The 11,428-nt window shown below is 34.8% G+C and overlaps 1 protein-coding gene across 1 annotated transcript; it reads right to left on the reverse strand.

The window, feature by feature from the left end:
- Nucleotides 1–1,231: 1,231 nt before the first annotated feature.
- On the reverse strand, nt 1,232–9,535 carry scyl3 (SCY1-like, kinase-like 3). The gene is made up of 14 exons (XM_051139575.1): nt 9,332–9,535; nt 8,657–8,855; nt 8,265–8,450; nt 7,337–7,450; nt 7,099–7,155; nt 5,635–5,737; nt 5,097–5,208; nt 4,934–5,011; nt 4,716–4,855; nt 4,433–4,620; nt 4,126–4,297; nt 2,739–2,909; nt 1,861–2,609; nt 1,232–1,785 (listed from the first exon to the last, which is right to left on the reverse strand). The coding sequence occupies exons 2-14, from the start codon at nt 8,819–8,821 to the stop codon at nt 1,729–1,731; spliced, it is 2,292 nt and encodes a 763-aa protein (XP_050995532.1). The 5' UTR covers nt 8,822–8,855; nt 9,332–9,535; the 3' UTR covers nt 1,232–1,728.
- Between the last annotated feature and the right edge of the window lie 1,893 nt (nt 9,536–11,428).

The following is an 11,428-nucleotide window of genomic DNA, read 5'->3' on the forward strand; positions in this document are numbered from 1 at the left end:
TTAAAGATGCTGATTTCATTTTCCAAATGAAAACTTAAAGTGAAGACCTGATTATTTCAGGAGCCTTGTCCAAGTCCTTTGTTTTTTGAACGTCGGTGTTACTTCTGCTATATTTTCACACTTAAAACAATAATATGGTATTCCGCTTGTACCACTGTCCTCTTTTATGCTAAGAAAAAGTCACCTGGCATTTTTCTCCCAAGTGGTCCCATTGCTGCCAATATTTAGTCCGAGTATGATTCAGTAGGCTATATAACACTTTTAATTCTCAGGAAATTACTTGTCTTTAAAAATTTTGGTTCAATATTTGTTTACCTGTTGATCAAAAATTGCCTTAAACCTATACTCACATTTTTTGGTTTGTTTTATTCAGTAACTTTCAGGAGGGTGTGCTCATTTTTGCAACACAACATTTTATCACTTTGATAAGAAAATCTTATTTTGCTGAATAATTTTGACATTCTTTTTTGGTAATTGATCAAGCAGGCTTGTTGGAACATTGTATCTCCAAAGAACTCTAACATGTCATTTAAGTTAAGAGTAATTGCTGAATTTGTTACGTTTTAGATTGGGGTGTACTCATTTATGCTGTGCACTGTATATGAGCAAACATGGATTTTCATGCATACATTGCATTTCCAAAAAAAGATTCGGTTAATTAGTATCAGTATTCTATTTCATGAGTTGTGTGGAGTAGCACCAGTAGCTCACAGAGTGCAACCATTTCATGTCATTGAAATAAATGGCATCCCCCATAGTCCAAAATATGCATAAAATTATGTGGATTTTTTAAATAACATAAAACTTTCATGGGTTTTCTACTACATATTTCAGTAAGAGACATAATTTGTTAAGCCTTACAAGTCTTAATACACAGGATATCCCTTACAGACCAATTTACACTGCACCACCAGAGGCCCACCAGCAATTACCAGATTACATCAGTTTGTTAGAAAATTATGCAATACCGTCCAGACATTCCTGACCAACACTGATTGAATGTTCAGTTGGTAAAAACAAACACAGACTAACAGCAACAGACTGACAGGCATAACACACAGATCTGAAATCCATAAAACATGTCTCTTAGCTTCAGATGGTGTCTGTCGATGCAGTGTGACTTAGTGGGAATTTTTTTTTTTTAAATTTCAAATTTCATAGTCAATATTAAATCAAAATTTCACCAGATTTACTTTAACTTAAAACCAAAAATGAATCAAAACAGGTCAAATACCATAAAACCATTTTATTTAATAAGCAGCTGATAATACAAATAAATTATGTCGGGCTCTCACCCAATCTAATGAACACAAATTAGAGTCTATATATATATATATCTCTTCTCAAGTTGAGGCTGTCTGTCCTCCAAGGCTCACTGAACAAAAAGAAAATTTGTATGGCACAAATAAAAACTGACATTAGAGGTGGATGTATTTCCAGGTTATGTACCCTTCCTCATGACTGAAGGACTTCTAATAGGATTTGGCATGTATAGGTCCATCATGCTATCTTGAAAAAGCTAAACAAGACAGAACCTTGTTCTGTAGCTGAAGATTTTTCTATGGCAACAGTATATCATTTTGACTTGGGTGAGAGAATTTTAAAATACACACTACTCTCTTAAATTGTAGTTACTTGATTTTTAGTGATAATGTCATGATGGCATATGTAACAGTGTTCATTTATGACAATCTCTCTCATATGGCTTTCGCTAGAGGACCACGCTGATCACCAGGCGTTCTCATCTTCCCAGTTGAGATCATCGCCCCATCCTTCTGCTTCCGTCTGTAAAAGCAAAACAAAATACGGTATCATGCTGCAGTTTCAATAATTGTAAAACCATGAAATACTTGAACTTACCTCAGTCAAGTCAGCAGCAGCAAACTTGGCGGTAAGGCTCAGTGTATCTACCGATGGGTCTGATGTTGTGTGTCCCGTGATGGGTTCACTGACCGAGCTCTCCACAGGGAGCAGAAGAGATGAGGAAGACAGCTTTATATCTGGGACCATATCTGCGAAGAAGTCTAGTTCTGGATCTGGCTCTAGTTTCTTCTTCACTGCAATTGTGAATTCCTCCCCGAGAGATCCAGAGCTTTTGATTGTGCTTTTTGGCTTGGGCTCTAATGCTGAATTTGTTTTGCTGGGTTTGAGGGTGTCAGTTGTCTGGTTCCAGCCGGTGTCCCATGACGAGGTATGGTTTTGATCAGAAGCGCTTTTGACACTAGAGTTCAGTTTGAGTGCTTTCGACTGCCTTGAAGGTCCAGCGCTGGATTCAGATTTAGATAACGGCATGCTTTTTGTTGTCTTTGGTGGTAAAGGAGTCAAAGGTGACTGGTCTGAGGTCACTTCTGAGTCTTCGAAATCATCCCAGGGTTCCTCGTTTTCATCCTCGTTGTCAGCTGGTAAAGCGGAGTTGCTTTGACTTGGGATGTCTGCCGACCGAATGCTGATCTGGACTGACTGGGTCTTGTCTTTCTCTGCCTCCTCTGTGTCACTCCAGTTAGGCCAGTCTTCGTCAGATCTCACCACTACGTTATTTTTCGTGTTGTCTGCAGCTTGTGTGCCCATTCTGTACCCATTTAACGGGAACGACATCTCGCTGCTAAATACTAGAGAGACAACTTGAGTCAGAGGGTTGTACTTTCAAACACCAAGTAGGGACAGACAAATGTATTTCAAAATAACTTCAGCCTTTAAGCAGAATAAGCAGTTCAGAAATGTATGCAATTGTGGCATACCTGCTCTCTCTGCTGTGGTGTGCTGGGCGGTGGTCTTTTCAGTTGCTTGGAAGGAGTACATATTTTCTAAAACCACCTTTTTGTCTTCTGAGCCCTTAGGGAACAGATTCAGGACCTTTGGTGGTTGTGAGATATGGGGATGTGATGGCCCAACAATATGCACAGGTGATGCTGCAGAGGAAAAAAATTACATTTTAAATGAGTCTATATACTTGTACACGACATTTCAAAGGTTTGGGGTTGGTAAGATTTTTAAAGAAGTCTCTTATGCTCAGCAAGGTTGCCAAAAATTAATCAATTAATATAGTAATATTGTGACATTACAGTTTAAAATAATTGTTTATTTCTGTAATGACAGCTGAATTTTCAGCATCATTACTCCAGTCTTCAGTGTCACATGATACTTTTTATAACTGAATGCTAAAAACAGCTCTGCTGCTTCATATTTTTGTAAAAACTGTGATATATTATCTTTCTGGATTTTTTGGATGAATATAAATGTTTTTTTATTAAATAATTGCGTTTTATCTTTTTGTAGTCAGTGCGTTAAATGTAAAATTTTTGTTTTAAATTGTAGTGCATTTAGTTCCTCTGTTAGGGAAAAAAAATACGTATCAATAACATATAAACTGATGCAGCAACGTCCTCCAGTTGCCTCAAAACAATGTTAGTATCATCCATAAGTGTTTCACACTTAAGCATCTGAAATTCATTTATAAATACATTAGCCATTAACAAGACCTTCACTGGTAAACCTGGCTGTAGAATATTTGATATTTACTTCATCTCATTCTGACCAGTCTTCAGAAATCACAAAAAACAACAAACAAACTATTAAAACGTAATGTAAAAACATAACATTTACATTAAATAATACTACCAGTCAAAAGATTTTTAATGTTTTTTCAAAGAAGTTTCTTCTGTTCACCAAGCCTGCATTTATTTGATCCAAAGTACAGCAAAAACAGTACATTTTTAAAACATTTTTACTATTTGATATATTTTGAATATATTTTAAAATGTAATTTATTCCTATGATTTCAAAGTTGAATTTTTAGCATCATTAGCCCTGTCACATGATCCTTCAGAAATCATTGTAATATTCTGATTTGCTGTTTCTAAAAACATTTATTATTAATATTATGTTAAAAACAGCTGAATAGAATTTGTTTTTCAGGTTTCTTTGATGAATAAAAAAACTGACTCCAAACTTTTGAATGGTATAGTGTATAATGTTACAATCTGTAAGTTTTTCTTTTTGAGTAAACAATCCCTTTAATTATAATTAGTGAAAGTCAATCAAGCTAACTTAGTATGGTCATTAAGGTATTTAAGAAAAGAACTATACTGAACGTTATTTTTAAAGTGCGTTAACAGACAGTCTTACTCTCTGGGGTGACTTCTGTGGACTTGGTGAAGTTTGGCGTAGTCCGTTTAAAGACTTTTGTCCTCTCCCCACCAACAACCACTTGGGCTCCCAGCAACGGGACAAGCACAGCCAAACTCTGTAGTGTCATAGCCACGAGTGAGTCATTTGTGTCTCTCATTCCCAGCAAAACCTGTCAGATAAAGTGTGGGAAATAACTGAAACAATCCCAGTATCAACTTAAAAACATCCTGCATTTTACTCAAACATTTTTCCAAAGAATTCCATATTACTAAACTGTTGATATGAACACACATTCTCACAGTACCTGAGGAAGAATCTGATTTTTGAGTTCTTCATGAGGAAAGAACTCAGCATAGATGTGAATGTGGGAGAGAAGCACGATCCTGACGTGCTCCTCGTTCACCTTATAGAGCTTAAGGAGCTGAGGAACCACGTATCTCCGATACAAAGACAAAGAGAGAAGACATTCCTCACCGGCGCTCACACTCGAGTCTGTACATCAGGAAACACAGAGTCACCACTAAAGTTCTGTTCACACCAAGAAGTGCACAGAAAGCATCTTCTAAAAGTTTACCGACTGCTTCTACCTTGCTTAGGCCCTAAGAGGTGAGGAAGGAAGCTTTTAACAGCCATGGGCTCAGCAAACACCAAAGAATTGAGCAGTTTAGGAACCAGACGTGTAGCAATTAACTCCTCTGGGAGGTTCTGAACTCGGTCCAAGAGAAACCTACAGAAACACACTTTGTTATGTAAACACGTCATCATTCTAGAGTAATAAAATCATGCATTTAAAAGGGAAGCTTACTTGAAGAATTCATTCTTCTCCTCCTCATTTTTCAGGGTCAGACTCTTGAGAAAATTCATGATATCCAAGAAGTCATTTCTGTAAGAATTAAACATTGCTTGATATTTATCTTATTTCAGTACAGGCTAAATTAACATTTGTGAAATGAAAACTGATTTTAAACCTGAAGAAATTGTGAGTCAGCAAACTGCTGAGAGATGGGCGAGACATGGGGTCAGGGGTCAAGAGGCTGGCCTGCAGCATGTTCTTTAGACTCTCCAACAAATCATCGGAGACTGGGACAGAACGTTTGGGTGGAGGAGCACATGAAGGTTACAAAGTTGGGGAGATGGAAAAATAAATAAAAGCACGTAAGAAAGAGGAAATGGAAAAACAGCACAATTTAGTAAGTGAGACTTAAAGAAAAAATATTTTTTTGTTTTCAGTGAGCCCCTGCTCGAAAAAAAAACAACAACATAGCCAAAAGATTGCATCACTATTACAGTGCTCATGTGGATCATTTTATTCTTTAAAGACATCATAACCTGCCATGAATGGAAAACTTGGAAACTTGTGCTTGGCATATAAAATCATTGTCAGTACATTAACAATTATGTCACAATGTCTGTTGAGTAAGAGCTTGGCAACTGCCACAACAGGATGAATCCTAGACATACTCAGCCTGCTTTACATGCGTCTGTTGAATTAAGAGCGTTACTAACCATGTCCCGTCAAAAGTGGAAGAAGGGCCTCAACCATCACCCCGAATGAAAAAGCGTCTCGGGAGTGGGCATGCTTGTCGGGAAGCGTTTTGAATCCTTCAAGCTACAAATAGATAATTTAAAAAAAAAAACATTACATTGCTGAGACATAACGATCAGGACTGTCGTCAGCCTTTAATTTTGGCCTTGGAAATTCTGGCAACAAATCTGAATGTGAATATATCCTCCTGACTACCAGAAAAAAAAATTGTGAATGTAATATTTTTTCATGTCGTTACTTCGTTTAAAGCATTAATTAAAAAATAACTTTTTAAAAAATATATATATTTTATTCATTTGCTATGTCCTCTACAGATGACATCAGGATTTTAAAAGTCCTGTTTTTAAAATAAATAAAATGACATGAATAAACATGACAATGATTCACTACCGTGTTATAAAAGATGCAGCTGAATGATTTGATACACATTGCTTTATGCAATACGTGTAAAAAATGGCCATAAACAGGTTTTCCCACTGTATACAATGCATCTATACACCATCTAATTTACATATTAATATGTTTTTGTAGTGAAAAAAGACGTTTAATACTGGGAGTAATTGGCAAGATTTTCATGATAATATCTGCTATATTGCATAGGAATACTGATACAGAATTTTTTTTTTCCCTGTTCCCTTGTTGTGTCTCCCAAAATGCCTAATAAACATGCTTTAATCGTAATCGTAACAGTCCTGTTTCGTAACAGAAAGTTTGATTTGAAACGTTTTCCTGAGATGCTGATTTGTGACAAACATTTGGAAAATTAGTCAGATTTTGAAATTATCATTACATAATATCATCATATTTCCATAAGGGTTTTAGATTTTATCACTGACTTTAATGTCAGTTATTTTTAAAGACCAAGGAGAGGGAGTGGTCATGGTGAAACTTCCAAACATTTGGTATCTCTAAAAAGCCATGAACGCGCTCTTTACAGGACAGAATTAAATCTGTGGTGTTAAAAATATAATGTAAAATACAATACAAAACTCCACAGCTGGTTGTAAGGAGGATATATTCATATGTTTGGGTTGAAAGGGTTTTTATAATGCTTTTAAAAGAAGTCTCTTATGTTCACCATAGCTGCATTTATTTGATTCAAAATACAGTAATACTGTGAAATATTATTACAATTTAAAATTACTGTTTTCTATTTTAAAATATTTGAAAATGTAATTTATTCATACAATGGCAAAGCTGATTTTTCATTCTAATATGCTGATTTGGTGCTAAAGTAGCATTTCTTATTATCAAAGTTGTTGCTATTGTCAAATGGTTACGCTGCTTTGTTGTACATTGGTTTTCTCAGAATTCTTTGATAAATAGAAAGTTGAAAAGAACAGTATTTATTTGAAACATAAGTGGAGTCAAAGTTTATTTCAAACAACAAAAAAAAGAAATACAAATACAAACATAATTCCTACCTTCTCCTCAGGAGGAATGGCATCATTTTCCCTTACATTCTGGATACTTTTAAGAAACTGGAGAGGAAGTCATACATACAACGAGTTACAGTACTCTATTTATATTTGTTATTTAAGGTATTTAACCAATTGTAACAGAACCATGCCTTTAAACATGTAATGTCCCTTAATCTTTTGAAACAAAAAGTATGTATAAGGCAAAAAAAAAAATCAACACTTAAGTAGTTAAGGAAGTCACCTCTGGAGTTGCTTCTGAAAACTTGCAGACAGTTTCCATCCCTCCAAGTTTCCAGTGGCCATCTTCACTGACAAACACTGAAGATATACACACATTGTTGTGACTTGATTTTCCCTAAGAGATAAGAGAAAGAGTAATCATTTAGATAAGTTAGAGTGTCTAAATATATATAAAATATAATATAAAACAATATTTAAAGGTGGCATATCATGAAAATCGGACTTTTTCCATGTTTAAATGCTATAATCGGGTCCCCATCTATCAACCCAGAAAACATGAAAAAGACTTTTGTTCTTCATACTTTTGTTTTGGTAAGCCTTTTTCTGCCAGCATGTGAAAAAATGAGCATGTGAGATTTCGCTCCCCCCGTGATGTAGAAAGGGGAACTTATTATAATATTACTGCCCCTTAATTTGCACGTTTCCACCTACAGCGCAGTCATTTTGTTTTCGCAAGCAACAACAGTGTACCACTTGCAATGCCATGGCACAAGTTCGAGCTAAACATGTTAACTGTTCTGTCTTTGGCTGCACAGAAGAGCACAGAACACTATTTAGAGTCCCAGTCCTTAAAGGAGACAAGAGAGCAGTGGATTTATTGGCACGAATCTAATACAAACATGTCATTTCTTTCCCAGCTGTTTACCTTCACAGACATAACCGACTATTTTTGTAACTCAAAGAGTTAAGTGTTAAGTTTGAACTAATATGGTTTAAAGCACATAATTTAAGGGTGACAAATGATAATCAAAAGTCAAGAGTATATGAGGTAAGAGCTGTAAAGGCACAGCTCTATTATGGAAAAGCCGACAGGGAGCAGCAGCTCATTTGCATTTAAAGAGACATATCTGGGGACACCTGAGACATATTACATCTCGTAAAAAGGGCATAATAGGTCTCCTTTAAAACAATAATTAAACGTGTCTTACCCTGTCGTGAAGAAAGACTAGTGCTTGCAGCAGGTCATAGAGGCCTGCGCAGATCTCCTCTGGAGTAAGATTGTCTAGCAGCCGTTTTAATGGTTGAACTGGTTCTGTCACTAAATGTATACCTCCATCCTGCACTGAGCATGACAGGAATCGAAGAAGACATGGATGCCTTAATGTCTTCAAGTGCTGTAAGAGAACATGCAGCAATCAGATAAATCTATATGTCTGAAAAGCTTAGAGATTTACACACAATTGTTTTGTTTTTTATACACAATTTGTATTAAGTGACTGTTATTATAAGATGTGGAAAATATTAATAATAAAGAATGTGTGAGTAGGTGTGTCCTAAGCTCTGACAGGTACTGTATGCTGTATTTTCTGTTTACTTTTACCTTAGCAGCTTTATTGACTTTATCTTCATTGTCTTGCTTATGCACAAAGACGGAGGCAGGTTTGCCATCCCGGAGGAGGGCAGAGTACATAGTAAGACCAGACGGCAGTGTCAGCAGCGGCTCTTCCAGCACACAGCTTGGCAGGGCACTGCTCTCAGCACCCATCCTTACACTGAGGTGGTATCGTCTGCCTATCACACTGCCAGTGAAAAACATAATGAATACCTGTGCTACAAAAAACATGCTTGAATATCTCCTTGTTATGCATGCAGATGACAGACAATGTCAGTCAAGACAACACAATAATTTTTTCACTTTTGAGTAACTGATAAACAGCATGCAAGATGTCAAAAAGCAGCAGAATGTTAGTTATAATTTTAATTAAATGCTCTAACGTGGCTTTCAATCTTATATTAACATTAAGACTAAGTAGTCACAGTGATCACTGGCATATGCTTGCAATGACATGCAAGTTTTCTAATCAACGTGTCATTTAGAGATTCTGGACAGAGCACATTTGTACTGTATCAACAATGGCAGAATCACACTGGACAAGCTCTTAACACTACATAGTTGAAAGATTTGGTTCGCTTGTTAATTGTTATTCAGTATTCAGGAGAAGTGTTTATTTTGTGTGCCGATCTATACAGGACAGCTGTACAGCGAGCAGTCTACCTGTATGGCCGTGTCACCTCGCAGGAAGCGAATTGTCTAGGAAAACCAGTTTCCCTTTCCAGTAGACACCATTATTGCAAAAAATCTCAGCGTTTGCTTTCCGTTAACTTCGACCAAGTCTTTGCACCGCGGACAAACACTTTAAATTCATTTTCTCTAAAAACAAATTTGTCGATTTGACAGACTTGCATCGGCTATGGCACAACTTCCTGTTCGCAAACGGTAAACACCGGCTCTTCCTGTTATAGATTTGGACGAAACCATCTTGTTGTACAGGGGTGACTCTCTGTCTCTCAATAACGAAAGGGGTGTATGTCTTTTGAGACTGCCTTTTTAGCTCAGCATTTTACGGTGGATTTCATTTGGAAAAGTGTTTGTTCCACGAGCTTCCTTATGAAGGAGTTTAAAGTGCACTGTACACATTTATTCGATTCGTATCTACCGAAATATTGTCTGTGGGTTTTCCCATTGGTGGTGTGAGACAACGCAGAGTGACCAAACTGGTCATGAGCGATTTTATTGCTGAACTACTCATAATCTTATTATTTATAAATAGTAGTAGTAGTAGTAGTAGTAGTAGTAGTAATAATAATAATAATGATGATGATGACGATTAATACTAAAACTGGTGTGTAAGATACATTAAGGAAAACATTTGTAATAAAATAAAAGTATTTAAATATTTAAATGTAAGGTAAAAGAATGTTTATTAATAACTGAAAAATATAAAATAATAACAGTGATAAAAATAATAATTATTAATGCTAAAACTGCTTTGGAAGATAAATTAATGATTTTCTTTAATAAAATAAAAGCATGCGTGCAATGTAAACAACATTTTTATGTTGTTGTTATTATTATTTTTATGAATCGTTTTTTTATATATATAACAAAAATATACAAAGAAAAATATTTAAATGTGAGGAAAAAGAAAGTTTATTAATAATTGCAAAATAGTAGTAGTGGTAATAATAATAATAATAATAATAATAATAATAATAAATATTATTATTAATGCTACAACTGGCCTGGAAGCTAAATTAAGGAAAAAATGTGTAATAAAATAAAAGTATGCGTGCCATATTTTACAATTTTTTTTTTATATAACAATATTTTTATATAAAAATATGCAAAGGAAAGTATTTAAATGTGAGGAAAAAGAATGTTTATTAATAACTGAAAATAATAATAATAATAATAATAATTATTATTATTATTAGTAGTAGTAGTAGTAGTAGTAATAGTACTTTTATTATTATTGTTACTATTATAATTATTAATGCTACTGGTCTGGAACTAGTCTGGAAGATATATTAAGGAAAAAATAGTAATAACATAATACAGTAAAATAATAAAATAAAGCATATGTTTTAGTATGCATTTTTATGTTTATCGTTTTTTAGATATAATAAAAATATACAAAGGAAAATATTTAAATGTGAGGAAAAAGAATGTTTATTAATAACTGCACAATAGTTAAACGCTGTACTACTACTACTACTGCTAATTATTATTATTATTATTATTCATGCTAAAACTGGCCTGGAAGGTAAATTATAAACATTGTTTGTTTTTTGTTTTGATTTTTATTGGTAGAAAAAAAAACAAAATTACACAAATCAGGACCAGCTGAAATTTAAAAAAAAAAAAATAAGATTGGAGGATACTTTTTTCCCAAGGCAGGCTATTTATTTTTAACATGTATGTTTAGATATAAACTATATATCTTTCAACAGCAGTAACCACGCAAATAAGATTACAGAAAACAGACAGAAAGCACTAAATCCGAGGAGACACTTACGCCAAAAAGTCGCGATTACTTGAGGAGGTAACCATGGCAACAGCATAGGCCGTTAGAGCCCCTCGCTTTCTGTTCAGCATCGGCCACGGACACTACATTGACAAAACATAAGTAGCCTAGGCTCTAACTATTATTTATTACTATAATATGGATTATATATCGCATGTATATCACAAAAAGCTTTGCTTAAAAGTCTTTGAGATAATTTGGATGGTTGAGATGCAAAAAACTAATGACTGAAGTAAATTCCCTAAAAATGTTGATAACGATGTATTTTTTATGTGTAACTTTTTTTT

Source organism: Labeo rohita, chromosome 20 (assembly GCF_022985175.1).
Source record: "Labeo rohita strain BAU-BD-2019 chromosome 20, IGBB_LRoh.1.0, whole genome shotgun sequence".
Classification (NCBI taxonomy): Eukaryota; Metazoa; Chordata; class Actinopteri; order Cypriniformes; family Cyprinidae; genus Labeo; species Labeo rohita.